The following is a 19,778-nucleotide window of genomic DNA, read 5'->3' on the forward strand; positions in this document are numbered from 1 at the left end:
GTAAGGAACTAATAGAAGTCCAACAAACCTATTAAATCATCATCATCATCTCCTTCTCCTCCTTCTCCACTCAGAGCATCATCAGGTTCATTCATCAATTCATGCTTAGGTCTGAATTCATCTGCTTGAATACCAGATATCTGATCAACTGGCATTCTTAAAATAAGAAGAAAACGAGGAGTCAAGTCTTTAAAAGTTACAGTATTATTACTATCACACTCATACTATTATAGTGAACAATGAAACTTCATTCAGACACTAAAGTTTGGACTTCATCATGCAGAGCTGCTTGTGAAAAAGGCTGACTTCCATTGACTTCTGTAGGCATGGATGGTACTTAGTACTTCCCAGAAACAGGGGTTAACAGAATTATCAAGCACCCTCTATGCTTCCGATCATGTATTCTTACAGTAGTAAGCTCCTTAAGAGTGAACTGAAACTCCTAATTTCTGTTACTAATACTATCAAGTTCTACAAGAGATTGTTATTTTTGTATTGATATTAAAGAAAACCTCTCCAAAATAATTCAAAAATAATGATTCATCAAAATATGGACATAATTAGTAATTTATTTTACAGGAAAAACCACCAACACAATCACTTCATCTAAATTTTCCGATATTTGTTTAATATGTTCTCAAATATTCAGATAAAATTGCTTTAGATTGCTCATATTAACACAAACAGCTATTTCTGGATTCTTTTATTAGCAGTGTGTGATTCAGTGACTACCTTCTATGCTTCTTAAGCCACAGTTTCTCCATATAGTTCAGGCTTTCTTCTCTGAATTCAATTTTAGCAGGTTTTCTCAAAATTGTGAGATGGGTCTGTACCTCACAAACTCCCATGGATTCTATAAGTATAAAGAAAACTGTAATATATATCATTCAAATATGTTAACAATATGCTTTCCTTTTATTAAACAATAAAATTCATTTTAATTAATAGTCTATGCTTGATTTAGATGTCTGCTTATGAAATGTAAAAGGTTCATCTCATATTATTCATATTTTGTTGAGAGAGTTATTTGAAGTTTGTGGTCCATATGAAAAGTGAGTTTACAATCAAATTTGTATTGATTGGATTTGACTGGAAAAAAAAAAAACCACACTCACTCTCTCTCTGGGCTAAATCATCATACCCTGTGTGAAAACAAGCTTTAAACTGAACATTTATTCAGGGCGGGTAGCTGACATCAGCTGACTTCTTCTTCTGCTCCTCAATTGGTAGCAAATAAATTAGAAGTTAAAAGGATATATGTAAAGATTCCACTGATAAGCAGTAAAGGAGAACTGTATAGTTAAGTTTTTCTCATGCCTAATAAAAGACAAGGAACTAGCTGTTTAAAACAATGACAAAGCCTTCAAGATATGTGCATTATCTGTACTATGTAAGCTGGCTAATTAATTCTGACGGTCATGTACTTGGAGGTATAAGACCTCAAAAACAGATTTACATGGGATAACTGAGTGTCCAGATTGATACGCAAGACCTCAAACCTGCACACAATTATGGCTTACCTTTATGCATTGAAAGCAACTGGGCTGCTCATATGTATAAAGTTACGCCCATGCACATTTGCAGGATCAAAGCCCATGGATTTCCAAATAAAAACCCCAAATCACCAGAAAAGGTATTAGTAATAAGTGCAAGATTATTCTAAATGTATCAAGTAGCATAGTATACTTCAGAAAGAGAAAGCACAGCAAACTGTTATCTGTAGCGGAGACACAGAATATCCTGCATAAATCCAAGTAAACACAATTTTGTTTCATGGTTCATGATTAACTGATCACATCTCTTCACAGGGAAAGATTCAGCCTAATACTCAGAGACTGATGCGGATACTCAGCTATCAGAGAAAAAGAAAATGCACCAAAATGTAACGTATATAATTCTGAGGCATGTGCATTGCTCACCTCAATAAACAGGCTGTAATTATTAGGCTTTGAATTTACTAGTATAGAGGTCTCAGGTGAAGCAAGAGAGACAAGATTGGAGAGGTATATGACAGATGTTCTTTGAACTCAAAGGTTATGTCTACATCTACAATTTTGCAGCGCTGGTTGTTACAGCTGTATTAGTACAGCTGTATAGGGCCAGCGCTGCAGAGTGGTCACACTTACAGCAACCAGCGCTGCAAGTGGTGTTAGATGTGGCCACACTGCAGCGCTGTTGGGCGGCTTCAAGGGGGGTTAGGGGAACGCGAGAGCAAACTGCGGGGAAGCAGGTCTCCTTCCCCGCGGTTTGCTCCAGTGTTCCCCGAACACCCCCCCCACAAGCAGGTCTCCTTCCCCGCGGTTTGCTCCAGTGTTCCCCGAACACCCCCCCCCCAAGCAGGTCTCCTTCCCCGCGGTGTGCTGTCGCGTTCCTCAAACACCCGTGCAAGCAGGTCTCCTTCCCAGCGGTTTGCTCCGGTGTTCCCCGAACCCCCCTGCAAGCAGGTCTCCTTCCCAGCGGTTTGCTCCGGTGTTCCCCAAACCCCCCTGCAAGCAGGTTTCCTTCCCAGCGGTTTGCTCCGGTGTTCCCCAAACCCCCCTGCAAGCAGGTCTCCTTCCCAGCGGTTTGCTCCGGTGTTTTTTGAACCCCCGTGCAAGCAGATCTCCTTCCCCGCGGTGTGCTGTCGTGTTCCCCGAACCCCCCTGCAAACCGCGGGGAAGGAGATCTGCTTGCACGGGGGTTAGGGGAACGCGAGAGCAAACCGCGGGGAAGGAGACCTGCTTCCCCGCGGTTTGCTCTCGCGTTCCCCGAACCCCCCTGCAAACCGCGGGGAAGGAGACCTGCTTGATTACCAGAGAGGCTTCCTCTGGTATGCTGGGATACCTGTTTATTCCACGGAGGTCAAGAAAAACGCTGGTGAGTGTTTACACCTGATGACCAGCGCTGGATCACCAGCGCTGGATCCTCTACACCCAAGTTTCAACGGGTGTACGGCCAGCGCTGCAAACAGGGAGTTGCAGCGCTGGTGATGCCCTGCAGATGTGTACACCTCCTAAGTTGCAGCGCTATAACTCCCTCACCAGCGCTGCAACTTTGTGGTGTAGACAAGGCCTTAGCAAGTACCTTTGAGATGAATATCTGAAAAAAATCTGTGGCAGCTAAATCTTATTAGTTTTACAGATTTCACCGGAGAACAGTGGTTAAATGACTTGCCCAGGGTCACAGAATCAGAAATAGAACTCTAGTCCTCTGCACCATCAGTAGACACTGTCTGTATACTATTCCACTATTCTAAAAAATAATGAGAATACTTCACTTTAAGGAAAATATATTCACTATTCCTACAGAATATTATCATCTCCACCAACAGTGTCTTAGAAACAATTCCAAATACTCAAGTCCCTGTTTGCAAAGTACATAAAAAGGCTAGACTATTCCAGTAACATAATGTGGCCTGCTTGAGCAAACTGAAGTTATAGAAACAGATTAACCAGCATCCAGAGTGCTTCAATATACAAACAAAGGCACTAATATTCATTTGGGGTGTCTTACATAGTGTATACTTGAGGAATCATATAACCATCACAATAACAGTATGGAAAAAACAAACAGTAACATTTGAAAAATATTCCAAAAAATACAGACTTGCTAGCAGTATGTAAATGAGTATGCTTGTTCTGTTCAGTGCTCCATTCTGGTCTTTATTTGGTTCTAGGGAGCCCAGCATCAGTTTCCCTTCACGCCAGAGCCCCTCAGTAAGTCTACCAAGTCCTTTGTCACATACCAATGCTCCTTCTTAAGGACTAGTTTATCAATGTACAATTTGCTCAAATATAGTCTCTTTCATCCAAGACTCTCACAAGGTACAGCTCCTCCTTTCCTTTCCTCCTCCTATTTCAGCTTCAAATAAAGTCTGTTTCTGAGGTCTGTCACTTAGCACGGCCCTTCCTTTGTGAGACTTGTCTAACACAGCTACTTCTTATTCTCTCTCCTGTCAGAGTGCTCTGGATTACTCAGGCTTCTGTGCTCCCTGGATTCTGGGTCACGCCTCCAGAAGGCTTCTCCAATTACTTCCCTCAGCAACCATTTTACAGCACCTCAGCCCCAGCTCAAACAGTCCTTCCCTTCCTTTTGTCCACTCTTCCCAGTCTTATAAAGCTGAGGTACCTTCCACTTCAATCTATCAGCAGCAGTTAATCAGCCAGAGGTCTCCTCTCTCAGTCAATTGGGCAACAAGGAATCAGTCACACTTTAACCTTCTGACACACATTTTATCAATCTATTTGTTGTATTGTTAAATCAGATAGGAAATGATTTACCATATAAGAAAGAGGCATACAGTTTGTGTCATGAACTATGTCACCTTCCAGTAGCATGGTAATCAGCTGGAGACTTAGAAATGGTCATTTTAATAAAAAATTATAAATTCATACATTACAAGTTGATACTGTAAAGGCTGATATATGCTCATCAGTACATAAGCTTTGAGAATATACACTATTGACCAAAATGGGTTCAGTTTTCTTTTTAAAAACGTATTGAGCAGAAACTAATTCATACCTTGTTGAGCCTCATCACAGTTCTGTTCCTTTTTGTGTTCATGATTTCCATTTCTCCACTGAGTTAAAGCTTCTTGAAAGGACTCTGCAGATTCTTCCTCATCAAAAGTACCATACAGTAATAAACCACCATTCTGATTCTCAAAAACTGTCCCTGCTGGTACTGTGGAAACTTCCTGAATCAATTTCAAAAAAGTGATCAATCAAATATGTCCTAATGCCAACAGTCTTCCCCACCTACACATACAAATACCTGATGACAAAGGATTAATGGTTTCGCATCTTAACTGCTGAAGGGATTCAGTTCTTGGATGTGGTACCCTTTCTTATGCACTACCTTTCGGTTAAACTGTGATCAAGATAATTCAAGGCTATTTTCGGAAACCGCTCCTTTTGGCCAGATTGAATTGAGATGCCTCATCAACAGAGCTCTAAGCCAGACTGCTAAACAAATGCATAAAATCATGCAGATTTATAGCCACAGAGTTTAAGGCCAGAAGGTACCACTAGATTATCCAGTCTGATTTAGTGTATATCACAGGCCACACGCACACTAAATTCAACTAGGAATGAATGCAATTTCTAAATGAAGTTATCACTACTATTAAGGCCATTCATATATAGTGATAAGTATAAAATAGTTTATTATTAAAAGAAAATAGTTATTTCTAATGCTATAGATATAATCTGCCAAAAGGCTAATAGAATCAGGGCTTGTTTAATTACAAGCAAAGCAGTAGCAATCTGAGGTCCCGCGTCTCATGCGGGCCACATGCACAAACATGGATCAGAGGGGTGGACCAAATGGATAGCCTGATCTGACTACGCAATTTGTGGCACCAGAAATCACAGAGCCAATATACTTTAAGGAATTATGAGTGTAAAAATGGAATTTTCTGTTGTTTTACAGGAATACACAGCTCACAGAAATTCCTCAGCCTACCTCAGCATTGCCTGTTGACGTTAGCAGAGATGAAGAAATGTCTGACGTGAGCTGATTCTTGCTATTTGCTTTCTTCTGCTCATGATTCTTTCTGGATTCACCAGGATTGAAGTCTTTCATGAACTGATGGGTAGCTTCTAATTTTCCAACTGATACATCAGTTTTTGCCTACAAACAATATAGACCACCAGATTATTTCAAAATAAACACACACACTTTCCACTAAACAATGCTCAAATTACAGAGGCAGAAGCATAAAAGGAACAGAGCAGACTACAGAATGATGTAGGACCGAACATATCCTATCATCAACAATGTGAATGAAACCAAATATTCAGATCAGATACGAATGTAAGAGACTACCAGATTATTTAATGAATATGGGAGATAATCTATGCAGCGCATGTCATATGTTAAAGAACTATATAATCAACATGCTATAAAATTAGTAACTAATGAAGGTCAAACAGATATTGGTTAGATTTTGTCTTCTTTAGAACTGCAGCTGAAGAGACCCTTATGAGGTGAAACTGATTTAAGCAGCTCAAAGAAATACCAGTCAAGGTATCAAATCTACTGTGTGAGAGACCAAGCTTATGAACTAGTTTGAAGATCTAGACAAGTTAACCTAGGGCAAAGGCTGGAAGTAGTGCTTGGATTACAACAATAATTTTAATCACATTGTTGTTTGCATTGTTGTTGTAGCTGTGTTGGTCCCAGAATATTAGAGAGACCAGGTGGGTAAGATATTTTGTATTGAATCAACTTCTGTTGATGAAAGACTCAAGCTTTCTCCAACAGAAGCTGGTCCAATAAAAGATATTATTACCTCACCCACCTGGTCTCTCTAGTTCCATTGCCACTTTCCTTTATTCTTCTGCAACTTACATTAGTATAAAGCAAACTGCTCCATAAATTTCATCTTATGGGGCCCATACTTGAACAGTTACCTAAATGAGAAAAGGTAAAACCAAAAAGAGAATAGAAAAAAGAATGCAAATCTCCTTTCTTCATTTGTCCTGTGGAAATATTTTGTTTCAGAGCCACATTTGGGATCCAGATAATACAGTGAACCTAGAGTGCTAAGTAAAAATATGTATGTTGCCACAAAGTTTCCTGTGTTTCCCGCCTATGTAAAAATATGCACAGAAGAAAAAGCTAAAAAGAATACTCCTTGGGTCTCAGGATGAGCAAGAATGTACACAGGAAATATGGCCAGAAAAAGCTGAAGAGCCCAAAGATCCATCATAAACCTAGGCCCAATCACTTTGGCTCTGGGACTAAATCCACTCCAGGGCTCTCCCTCTAGCCCTACCTACCTATGACAATACACTTGACCTAGTATCCTTCACCTTGCATCTCGCATACCATATTCTATGACCTTCCAATGAGTATGCAAGAAGACTTAATGTTGCTTCAAGCTACATTCACTGTTTGCCATTGTCAAGGTTCCTTCCCCACTCTGAACTTTAGGGTACAGATGTGGGGGACCTGCATGAAAAGCTCTAAGCTCAATTATTAGAGGGGCAGCCGTGTTAGTCTGGATCTGTAAAAGCAGCAAAGAGTCCTGTGGCACCTTATAGACTAACAGACGTTTTGGAGCATGAGCTTTCATGGGTGAATACCCACTTCGTCAGATGCATGTAGTGGAAATTTCCAGGGGCAGGTATATATATGCAGGCAAGCTAGAGATAATGAGGTAGTTCAATCAGGGAGGATGAGGCCCTGTTCTAGCAGTTGAGGTGTGAAAACCAAGGGAGGAGAAACTGGTTCTGTAATTGGCAAGCCATTCACAGTCTTTGTTTAATCCTGAGCTGATGGTGTCAAATTTGCAGATGAACTGAAGCTCAGCAGTTTCTCTTTGAAGTCTGGTCCTGAAGTTTTTTTGCTGCAGGATGGCCACTTTAAGGTCTGCTAATGTGTAGCCAGGGAGGTTGAAGTGTTCTCCTACAGGTTTTTGTATATTGCCATTCCTAATATCTGATTTGTGTCCGTTTATCCTTTTCCGTAGCAACTGACTAAACAAAGGAAACTTCCCTCCTTCCTTTTGAAACATCTTGTTCCCCCATTGGTTCCTCTGGTCAGGTGTTAGCTAGGCTAGGTGAACTTCTTAACCCTTTATAGGTACAAGATGCATTAACCCTTAACTATCTGTTTATGACAGCCATTGTGACTGCATATATTCTATTCAGATTCTTATCCCATAACTCTCACCATGATATAGTGAGGGGGTACATTTTTCCCGGGGAAATATACTACTTTGTTGTGTCCCCTAGCTCTGATTCCCCACAACTGCTGGCAACAGTCTCTTTTCCACATGGGCAAAAGATTACTAAAATACTTGGAGACCAGAAGCACATATGTAGAGAGAAGCAGAAGATCTTCTCTACATAACTGCATTTCCTCTTGGCAGGGTTCCTTAAGGCATTTTATGCTCATTTACTTCCCTCCAGAGGCGAAGTAGAAGACCAAAGAAAATGAGTTTCATGCTCTCTAGTCACTTTACATTTGATTTTTGACCACAGCATTCAGATGAGCAAGAGTAATATTCCCTGCTCAAGAGATAGCAGCATGTGAAAGCAAGTGAAGCAACTCACTGCATTGTTTGTGGATTTAAATGGTACGATAACACATTTATATATGTCTATCACCGATATTTGTAAAACTGCCACCTAGAGCTCTATCTGTACATTTTACACAGCATTACTCTCGATTTGGCATTTTGCTCATGTTTCAGAACAGTTTTGAAATTCTATTTAACTGATTTCAAAGAGAATACTCGGATAAACGTACTGGATTGCTTCCTATATTATAGTTCCTAGCAAGTGAATTTAGATGCTCTCTGAGTTTCTTCTGTCTTGCTAACTAAACAAGATAAGATGATGGTGAAACATTCCAATTGGGGGTAGGATTTTGAAAAAAAAAAAACTTATGTGATTTCAGAGTACAAGTCCCATCAACTTTCAGTGGAACTTGTGCCTTCAAAAATCTTATCCATGATCCTTTCTAAACTTGGTATGATATGTAACTGGCTGTTTCCACACCAGTTTGTTGAATTTTGAATTAATAAGAATTGTATCTTAAATGCATAAAATGATCTGGTAAATAATGAAAAGGGGTCTTATTCTATAGGCTGAGATTGTGACAGTAAAACCTGTGAATCTACTGCAAACTGTCAGAGTAAGAAGTTAAAAAAAACCACCTTCAATCATCTATTGTTTTCTTTAAAAAGAAATGCTAGTTCTTTCCCCTTTCCCTCCCGCCCCCCAATTTCTACAATTACCTGCCATCCAGTATGATGGCTCAATTAATCTAAAAATGAACCTAATTTTGCTTTCCAAGCATCAAGCTTCTATAATTTACAAAAAGGTTAAAAAATCATGAAAATAGAACAATGAATAATGAGCATTTTTATTATGATACTTGTTTTTATACAAACTTCATGGCAGACACGCAGGTGGTATAAATTAATTACTTCAGTGGCACTTTTACCACAGCTGAGGATCTGTCCCTTCCTTTCAAAAGAAAATTTTGACACTGCCACCGATTTTTAAAATCAGGGTTAAGTATTATTCAGAATGGGTCTATATGAATATTTCCTTCCCATCCTCTCACAAAGACCATTTCACTGGGCTTTCTAAATGTATTTTTAAAACATGAAGATCAATAGCATTTAAGTATTTAGAATGATGGCAGGCTGTCAATCTTTTGGACTAACAGAAACTCAATTATTTTGGCACAAATGTCAGAAAGTTATTTTAATGTGAAAGCATTCCAGCTAACATAATGTCATAAAGATGATAGCAGCAGATCCAACCTACTTCCATTCCTCAAATGTAATGTATCTTGATTGCCAAGGACTTTCCTGAAGGACTGTAAAAGCAGCAACTAAGGCCACAGTTGGATTTTCAATTTTCTCCTTTATCACATTAAAAAAACAAAAACGTATTCCTGCCATTTCATACATGCTGAACAGTTGAGACTGGATGTACAGCTACTTACTTGTTTTCTGAAGCCCTAGAGCACACTAAATAGATGCTCTAGCGCATATCAATACATTCAGTGTTAGGCTTTGTAGGTCAGTTAACACTTTCCCAGAATTTAGCAAACACCATTTTATATAGTTAGCTTAATTGTCACTGCCTCGCATTTCCCATTATGTGCAGTACTTTTCCTTTGTCTACACTGCTGACACTAAGGGTATGTCTACATCTACAATTTTGCAGCGCTGGTTGTTACAGCTGTATTAGTACAGCTGTATAGGGCCAGCGCTGCAGAGTGGCCACACTTACAGCAACCAGCGCTGCAAGTGGTGTTAGATGTGGCCACACTGCAGCGCTGTTGGGCGGCTTCAAGGGGGGTTCGGGGAACGCGAGAGCAAACCGGGGAAGGAGACCAGCTTCGCCGCGGTTTGCTCTCGCGTTCCCCGAACCCCCCTGCAAACCGCAGGGAAGGAGACCTGCTTGCTCGGGTTCGGGGAACGCGAGAGCAAACCGGGAAAGGAGACCAGCTTCGCCGCGGTTTGCTCTCGCGTTCCCGGAACCACCCAGCAAACCGCAGGGAAGGAGACCTGCTTGCTCGGGGTTCTGGGAACGCGAGAGCAAACCGGGGAAGGAGACCAGCTTCGCCGCGGTTTGCTCTCGCGTTCCCCGAACCCCCCTGCAAACCGCAGGGAAGGAGACCTGCTTCCTCGGGGTTCGGGGAATGCGAGAGCAAACCGGGGAAGGAGACCAGCTTCGCCGCGGTTTGCTCTCGCGTTCCTGGAACCACCCAGCAAACCGCAGGGAAGGAGACCTGCTTGCTCGGGGGTTCGGGGAACGCGAGAGCAAACCGGGGAAGGAGACCAGCTTCGCCGCGGTTTGCTCTCGCGTTCCCGGAACCACCCAGCAAACCGCAGGGAAGGAGACCTGCTTGCTCGGGGGTTCGGGGAACGCGAGAGCAAACCGGGGAAGGAGACCAGCTTGATTACCAGAGGCTTCCTCAGGTATGCTGGGATACCTGCTTATTCCACGGAGGTCAAGAAAAGCGCTGGTAAGTGTCTACACTTGATTACCAGCGCTGGATCACCAGCGCTGGATCCTCTACAGCCGAGACAAAACGGGAGTACGTCCAGCGCTGCAAACAGGGAGTTGCAGCGCTGGTGATGCCCTGCAGATGTGTACACCTCCTAAGTTGCAGCGCTGTAACCCCCTCACCAGCGCTGCAACTTTGTGATGTAGACAAGCCCTAAGATTCTTTCTTCCTTGCTCTTTTGCAATACAACTGTCTGCATACTTTGCTAGATGTTTGCCAGAGTCTATACTACAAGGCAAAATCACTACCTATAACTGTTTAGGTATTTGCTTCCAGAGATCAATCATCATGGGGATTTGGAGTCCTAGTACCAGGAGCTCTGAGCAGTCTAGAAGGGCAGTCCCTGTTGAGGCCACGTAAGCGTTTCTTGCTTTGAATGTTCAGACCCCATACAATTCTCCCCCAAGGAGTTCAGTCACAAATTTAATTAACGCATTATTTTTGTAAATGAGCACCATCCGTATGGAAGCATGTTCTCTGGAATAGTGGCCAAAGCATTAAGGGACATATCAATCTTTAGCACATCTGGCACAAATACCTTGCAATGCCAGCTACATCAGTGCCATGCAAACACCTGTTCTCACTTTCAGGTGACATTGTAAACAAGAAGCGGGAAGTATTATCTCCTGCAAATGTAAACAAACTTGTTTGTCTGAGCGATTGGCTGAACAAGAAGTAGAACTGAGTGGATTTGTAGGCTCTAAAGTTTTACATTGTTTTATTTTTTGAATGTGGTTATTTTTTGTACTTAATTCTACACTTGTAAGTTCAACTTTCATAATAAAGAGATTGCACTACAGTACTTGTATGAGTGAACTGGAAAATACTATTTATTTTATTTTATTTTTACAGTGTAAATACTTATAATAAAAATAAATATAAACTGAGCACTGTACACTTTGTATTCTGTGTTTTAATTGAAATAAATATGTTTGAAAAATTGGAAAACGTCCAAAATATTTATATACATAGTATTCTATTATTGTTTAACAGCACGATTAATAATGATTAATTTTTTTAATTGCTTGACAGCCCTAGTTTCTGCTATATAAAGGGAAAAGAAAATATGGTGGCATTAGCCCTGTCCAGGAAAGGGCTCTGACCTGCTGCCTGCAGGTTGCCAGCAGCTAGCCCTCCTGCAGCTTGTAACGGGGCAGACCCTTACGTCTGACCTTAAGAGATTCCCAGTTTCAGCTAACCAATTCAGTGGACCCCAACTCACTATGGTTATAATCTGTATCTAAAGAGTATCATGTAAGATAACATTGGAAAACTAATAAAACTCACTGATATTAATATTCTTGCATGACATATGTACGTGGTGCATAAAAAAATGTATGAAGAGGAAGTTACACACCTTGTGCAGTAACAACGTTTCTTCGAGATGTGTCCCTATGAGTGCTCCACTGTAGGTGCACTTACGTCACTGCTGCTGATCAGAGAACTTTGAGAGCAGTGTCCATTTGGCCCGCACATATGCTGCCCCCTACTCTTGCCCTGCCATGAGGCTAAGCAGCACATGCAGGCGAACCCCCTTCAGTTCCTTCTCTACCAGAGTCCTTATAAGAACTCTGAAGTAGAGGGGAGGAGGGTGGGCGACAGAGCACCCATAGGGACACACATCTCAAAGAACCATTGTTACTGCAAAAGGTGAATAACTTTCTCTTTTTCTTTGAGCAGCAGCCCTCTCGATGCTCCACTGTAGGCAACTCCGAGCAGTATCCCCACTGCAGGGCTGGAGCTTCGGAGTCAAGTCTTTGGATGACAATACTGTAGAGCCGAAGATAGCATCGGAAGGGGAGACCCCGGTAATCATATAATGTTCTGCAAAGATATGCACAGACACCCAGGTTTCAGCCCTGAATATTTCCAAGATAGGGATGTTCTTGAGGAAGGCAATAGAGGAGGAAACCGACCTCACTGAGTGCATGCAAATACCAGATGGAAGTACTATGCTGTGAACCTAACAGCAGTGTTTGATACAGTTTGAGACCTATTTGTAAAGTCTCTGGGCCAATATTGCTGCACCTTTAGACCTTTTTGCAATGGAGAGGAAAAGCTTAGGACCTTCATCCTGTCCAGGTAAAAGGCCAGAGCTCTCCTAACGTCTAGTGTGTGCAGTACAGCCTCACTGTGATAACAGGGTAAAAGGTCGGGAGGTGAATCAGTTGGTTTATGTGAACAAAGTCACTTTGAAGATGAGCTTCGGGTACAGTCAGAGTAACCTTGTCCGGAAAGTATAGCGTATGGCAGGGGTGTGCCATTAGTGCCACTACCTCCCCTATTCTCTTCACTGAGGTGATCGCCACCAGGAATACGGTCTTCATGGACAGGTATGTGAGTGAACTGATGGCCATTGGTTCAAAGGATGGCCTAGTCAGGCTTTTTAGTACTAATTTTAGGTCCCATGATTGGGAGGGGGGAGACATCTGGGTTGGAGAAAAAGGTTTACTACGTCCTTGAGGAATCACTTTGTAGTGGGGAGTGAAAGCACTTAGTATCTCTCTAGTTGTTGATGGAAGGGTGCTATGGCCTTTAGGTGAATTTTGAGCGAACTAAGGGATAATCCTGATTTCTTGAGAGCCAATATATACTCTAAGAGCATTGGGAGAGTAGCAGCTGTCAGGGAAATTTGCTTGGAATTACACCAAACATGTAACCTGGTCCACTTTTGCAGGTAAGTATGTAGTAGCTAATTTTCTATTCTGTAGTAACACTTCCTGTATCTCCTCAGAGCAGGATCTTTTTATGTGTTGGAACCATGAAGGAGCCAGGGTTTGAGTTGGAGTATCCGCGAGTTTGGGTGGAGAGTGCATCCTTTGTTCTGTGAAAGGAGACATGGAATGGAATGAAGGGGGATCAGCAGACACTTCACCAACTATGACAGGTAAGGGTACCAGGTCTGTCTTGGTCAGGTGGGAACAATCAGTATAACATTTTCTCTCTCTCTCTCTCTCTCTCTCTCTCTCTAATAGGATTTTTAGCAATAGAGGAAATGTGGAAAAAGCATATAGAAGGCCCTTCTCCCACAAGAAAAGGAGAATGTCCCCTAAAAAGTGCTGTCTGAAGCCTGCCTGGAGCAGTAATGTGGGAATTTCCTATCCAGGTGAGTGGCGAACAAGTCCACTGTCAGTGTTCCCCATGGTCTGAATATGTTGTGGAGGACTACTGAATTCATCTCCCACTCATGGTCATGTGGAAACTTGCAGTAAGACTGTTCACTGTTGTGTTCTGCACTTCCAGTAGGTAGGCTGCTGAAACTGTCACACTCTGGGAAACATACCAGTTCCATAGCTTTACTGCTTCTGCACAAAGGAAAGGCTATCTGGCACTCCCATGACGATTTGTGTAGTAAATGAATGCTATGTTATCTATCATGAACCTTGTGTGTACACCTCTGATCAGCAAAAGGAAGTATGCAAGTGTTCCTCACCACTCTGAATTCGAGGAAGTTGATATGGATGCACCTCCATGGGTGACTATTTGCCTTGTGTCGTGAGGTTGTTAAGATGTGCTCCCCATCCTAAGAGGGATGGATCGGTGGTGAGTCGTAGTGACGGGGAGGGCTGTGCAAACGGGATCCTCATGCAGACGTTTGGTGGGTACTTCCACTAGTTCAAGGATTGTTTGATCTTGGTGGGTAACAATAGGGGTTTTTTAAGGTGTCTCTGTTCAACCTGTACACTGAGCTGAACCACAACTGGAGACACTTCATGTGTAGTCTGGTCTGAGCTATCACAAACGTGCCTGCAGCCATGTGCCCCAGAAGCTGAAGGCAGCGTTTGGCTAATATTTGAGGGCTGGTGTGCACTGTCTCTGTGGACAGATTGAGGAATCTATGTTGTGGGAGGAGCACTCTCGCTCGAAGAGAGTTGAGACCAACTCCAATGAACTTTAATCTTTGTACTGGGGTTAACATCGATTTTTGGACATTGATTTGTAGGCCCAAGCTTCTGAATAAGTCCACAGTTACGTGGGTAAGACACGGGGCTTCAAAGGAATGAGCCCTGAGGAGGCAGGGGTCCAGATAGGGATAGATCATGATCACCTGGGAATGAAGGTGAGATGCGATTACGGAGAGGACATTGGAGAATACTCTGGGTTCCGAGGATAGCCTGAAGGGGAGTACTGTATTGGTAGTGATCCCATCCTAGGGTAAATCTGAGGAACTGTCTGTGGGAAGGTAATATTGAAATATGGAAATAAGCATCCTGATTCTCCCTGTTCTAAAGCTGGAATAATCACTATGAGAGAGTGACCATTTTGAATTTTTGAGCCTTGACAAACTTGTTGAGTGCTCTGATATCCACGATGGGTCTCCAACCCCTCCTTTCTTGGTATTAGGAAGTAGCAAAAGTAAAAACCTTTCCTTCATACTTGCTGAGGTACTGGTTCTATGGCTTCTACGCAGAGGAAGTGATCTGTTGTCACAATAAACTCAGTGTCCCTGAAGAGGGATGCGAAGGGCGGGGCAGGGAGGTGAAATGAATGGGATAACCATTGCAGATGATTTCTAGGACTAATTTGTCAGATGTTATCCCATTCCCAGGTGCAGTGGAACAGAACAAGGCATCATCCAAAGGGATGCAAAGGGTTGGTCAGCATCAGGTAGCCCTGAAGGGAGTGATCTGTCAGCGCCCCGACTTATCCACCAAAATTGATGTTTTGAAGTGGATGGTTGGAAAGACGAAGGTGGAGGGTCCAATGGTTTCCACTTTGAGAATCTGGACTCTCTCTTTTCTGGTTCATAAAAGCATTGAGATCGATATGCAATTTAAGTGAGGGTTAAGAACTGTATTTTCTCTTCTGTCCAGGTACATAAATCCCCAATGACAGAAGGATAGCCTTGGAATCTTTGACTTTGTGGAGGGATGAGTCCATCTTTTCCATGAACAACTTGGTGCCTTCAAAGGGAACGTCCTCCACAGTTGTCTGTAGTTTCTTGGAGAAGTCAAATAAATGTAGCAAAGAAGCTTGTTGCATCACTACTGCTCAGGAGATTAATCTTGTCACGGTATCAGTCATAGAATCATAGAATATCAGGAAGGGACCTCAGGAGGTCATCTAGTCCAATCCTCTGCTCAAATCCCCAGATAGATTTTTGCCCCAAATCCCTAAATGGCCCCCTCAAGGAGGGAACTCACAACCCTGGGTTTAACAGGCCAATGCTCAAACCACTGAACTATCCCTCCCCACCATGTCGAGCACTGATTGGAGTGCCATCTTGGCCACCAGTTGTCCTTCACTGATAATGGCCCTGAACTGATCTCTGTAAAATTCTGGAAACTGATCAATAGATTATTCCAAATTCAGTTTATTTAAGTAGTCGTATTTTGCTGTTAGCACTTGATAATTTGTAATGAGGAATTGTAGTGTGGCGAATGAATAAGCCATTCTTCCAAACAGATAGAGGTTTTTCTAATCCCTACCATACGGTGTTGAGGAGCTCTGTAATTGATAGCATCTACAGCAATCGAATTAGGTGGAGGATAGGAAAAAAATTCTGTATCCTTGGCTGGGATGTAGTATTTCTTATCAGCTCAATTACAGGGTGGCATGACGGATGCAGGGGCCTTCCATAAAAGTTTGTCTGGATCCAAGAGAGCCTCATTGATGGGGAGGGCTAGAGATAATTGCAGAGTGTCTGCCGCCCTCTTAGCTAAGTCTTGGAAGAGACAGCAGGGGGGCATCACTGCCTCATCTGGTGAAGGGGACAAAATGTTGGTCAGAAGTGTGACCTCTTTGTCAAGGTCCACCTCCTGTTTCTCCCTCATCTCTTCTGGAGGTTCAGTAGCTGTAGATGCAGAGGCTAATGGAAGGTACCTCACTGATCTGTAATGGGCCACACTAGATGCCCAGTAGGCTTAATGTCTGAACGCCTCCCATGGGTCCCATCGGAATGGCAGGAAGGGTCCCGGTGGCTGGCACCAGGGTTGCCCATATCAGGGTGATTGAGAACCCGGTGGACTGTACAGCTGTGCAGGCCCAGACTGGTAATGGGCACTATAGAGTGCACGAAAGGGTGATGGGAAACAATCTCCTCCTGCTCGCTATCAGACTCTCCATTGGACAATGGTGGTGCATGACATGGTGCTGGTGAAGACTCTCGAGTTCGGAGTAGATTCAGTACCGAGTAGTGGAGATATTAGATATTGTAAAGTCTTTGGAGCATCTGAACTGCTGTGTTGCTGTGGAGGTTGGTACTAGTGATGGCTGCTGGTGCCGAGACGATGGTACTGACTGGGTCAGCAATGTATGCCAGGCTAAACATGCCAATGTTGTTTGGCATACCGCTGATGGTACCTAGGCTGTTGTCCATACTGAGGATTTTTCCCCTAAGCATGGTCTCTGTCCTTATCTCTCCCAGTCAATACCACAGCTTCGGTGCCTGTGTCCATTGGACTTTTAGGCATGTCAATGAGTCCCGTTGAGACAGTACCACGTGAGCCCTTGGTACCATGTTTGGCCAACTTCAGGGCCGTCGGTACCAACAATACCGAACATGCCATGGATTTTTCCAACTGGTTCAGGCTCATTCTGGGGATTCACAGTGGCACTGGGAGAGGGATGTGCTGGCCACCACTTCCTGCAGCCCGCATTGGCCTGGAGCAGCAAAGCACGGCCAGTGGGAGCAGCGATTGGCTGAACCTGTGGACACGCCAGGTAAACAAACTGGCCCAGCCCACCAGGGGGCTTACCCTGGCTGGCCAAGTGCCAAAGGTTGCCGATCCTTGCTTTAGAGGAACAAACCACCATTTCTCTGAACTTCCCAGCAGAGGGCTGGACATTGCAGAGCACACAGGTCTGGGGAAATTCAGGACTGGGAGTACATTGGGGTCACCTTGCCGGTTGTAACCCAGGCTGGTGGAAGCCAGAGTGGGGCTCTGGGGCTGTAGACAGGCTGCTGAGGTCAGAGCTGCTGAACTAGGGCTGTCTACCACACAAACACTTCAGGGTTTGACTGGCATGCTTATAGGTTGATTGTGAACAATCCCAGGCTGGGAGCTACAGCAACAAAGCATTGTAAGATACCTAGGGCTGCATGGCAAGTGATCTCACAACCCCTCAACTGGTCTGGACTGTACTTCTGAAGACCAGGACAATCTGCCCCCGATACCCACAGAGATTAAGGGATTTATACCAGATCATACAGTGTATCAACTTCCCTATTTATAAATAAAAATGACAAAACAGTTTGTACTTTATAAAGCATTTTGAGACCTATGAATGAAATCACTGCAAGCACTAAGACTTCTTACTTACTAATACTCTAACCTTATTTTCTGAATGTACAAATTGTGAGAACTGATAGATCACATAGATTTGATAAATCACTGTTTGTGACTGTTCAATGTGGTGAAAATGCTTTTAAATCCAGCCAAAATAGCTGAGAGAACACATGTATCTTGCTGTATAAGGTGGGCTAGCAATAGGGGTCCAAGAAGATGATTTACTACCTGCTTTTCTACACTATTGACTACCATCCCTCAATGTGCTGGGTCATCCTGTAACTGTCTTAAATGTTTTCCTCTTAATGTAATCTTTCAAATAATACACTATAAGTGTGCATCATCCTGACATAAATACATTAATCAGAGCAACAACTTTGATAAGTTATAGCATTACTAAAAAGATTACACTTATTGGGGAAGAAGGTCTGACATCTGCAAACAAATTTCAGTGAGAGAAAGTACGGTAAGATAGTGACAGGGCACATCTTGACACTCAAACATTGGCTTGTCCAAAAGTACAGTTTGACTTGGTAATAAACACAAATTAAATGGAAAGGAAATACTTAAGTTTCCTAACATTCAGTCAAAATGCTTTTATACATATTCCCTATATTTATAACAATTTGCATATTTATCTTAAAGTAATTTTGTTTCTCTCCACGGAAGAAAATCTAAATGCTTCTACATACAAAACTCCTGACATGTTTTCTCTTTGGTTCATTAAATCAGCCCATAAAACAGTGCAACCATAATCAATGTAACAATGAAACAAAATGAAAAAATTGGATAATTATATATAATTCCTACAAATTGAGCAGCATAAAAACACCACCTCATTTAACAAAAATCAGATACTGTTTGATGTCTAAAATAGAAGGAACAGTGATATAAAAATTGGACAAAAGTTATTACTATGACCAATTTATGCAATATAGCAAAATGTAATGGATGAGATATAAAGCAGTTTTAAATAACTGTGCTATTATAATTTTATGCTGAAATCCTTATTACAGTGGTCATTAAAATGTTATCATTACATCAAAAGAATATATTGTACAAATAAAAATGTATTTCAAAGATGAATTATTCTGTTAACACAGGCTCAAATGGCAATGAACAATACTACTTTACAAAGAACATTACACACTTTAGATTTCACCATGGTAAATTATTTGTTGTTTTGGGGAAAAAAAACAAAAAACCTTTCCAATTATATCACTATCATTTTTACCAATATGTGATTGTTCATTTGACAGACAAGAGCTAATTGTATGCGGGAATTCTTTACAATTAAAACGTATTAAAGTAGCAAACAGAATACAGTAGTATGTTAATTATGCTAGCAGGCATTTACCATTGTATTTGGCTACTTTTATGACATCCAGATAAATTTGCTGCTTTTAGAGCTGACTCAAATATATCTGCACATGTGATATGAAAACTGTTTGACATCAAACAACCTGAATGACAGATTTATAGGCCATATAGCATAAAGCCACTCCACCCCACGCAGTATGTGGAAGTTTATGTATGCAAAGTCTCTTTAACTAAAAACCTGCCAGCTACTTTTTAGAACCTTGTGGCATGACAGTTATTTCAGTCTAAGTAATATTTTTTTTCCATGAGAAATCAAAAGACTTAAAACCCATTAGTGCATAAAGTAAGAACAGTACATTTTTTTCAACAGACCATTAGAATCAGGATAATACACATTTGTTGTGTTTTACAGGAAGTTTCTGTATAAACACTAAAGCTCCTTTTGATTAAAATCTGTCTTCTTTTTTCTTAGGTAAAATTTAAAAATCTCACTTTTTTTTAAAACGATTTATAAAAACACACCACACACTGCATGGTACAAAATTCAGCTTATTTTTAACCCAACTGATCTTATAATTTAGCCCTATTTCTTAGGGGGTGGAGGGAGGGATATCTCAGTTGTTTGAGCATTGGCCTGCTAAATCCGTGGTTGTGAGTTCAATCCTTGAGGGGGCCACTTAGGGATCTGGGGCAAAAATCTGTTGGGGGATTGGT

General features: G+C 42.0%; 1 protein-coding gene across 4 annotated transcripts in view; it reads right to left on the reverse strand.

Moving 5' to 3' along the window:
- The window catches only part of ZBBX (zinc finger B-box domain containing), a 49,498-nt gene that overhangs the window by 16,473 nt on the left and 13,247 nt on the right, over window positions 1-19,778 (reverse strand). For all 4 annotated transcript variants that reach the window (XM_050965871.1, XM_050965870.1, XM_050965872.1 and 1 more), the window contains 4 exons: window positions 5,443-5,610; window positions 4,501-4,675; window positions 733-853; window positions 29-156 (listed from right to left, as the gene is read on the reverse strand). In XM_050965871.1, coding sequence (XP_050821828.1) covers window positions 29-156; window positions 733-853; window positions 4,501-4,675; window positions 5,443-5,610 — 592 coding nt within the window. The remainder of the gene's footprint in view (window positions 1-28; window positions 157-732; window positions 854-4,500; window positions 4,676-5,442; window positions 5,611-19,778) is intronic.

The sequence above is a fragment of the Gopherus flavomarginatus genome, chromosome 8, assembly GCF_025201925.1.
Source record: "Gopherus flavomarginatus isolate rGopFla2 chromosome 8, rGopFla2.mat.asm, whole genome shotgun sequence".
NCBI lineage: Eukaryota > Metazoa > Chordata > Testudines > Testudinidae > Gopherus > Gopherus flavomarginatus.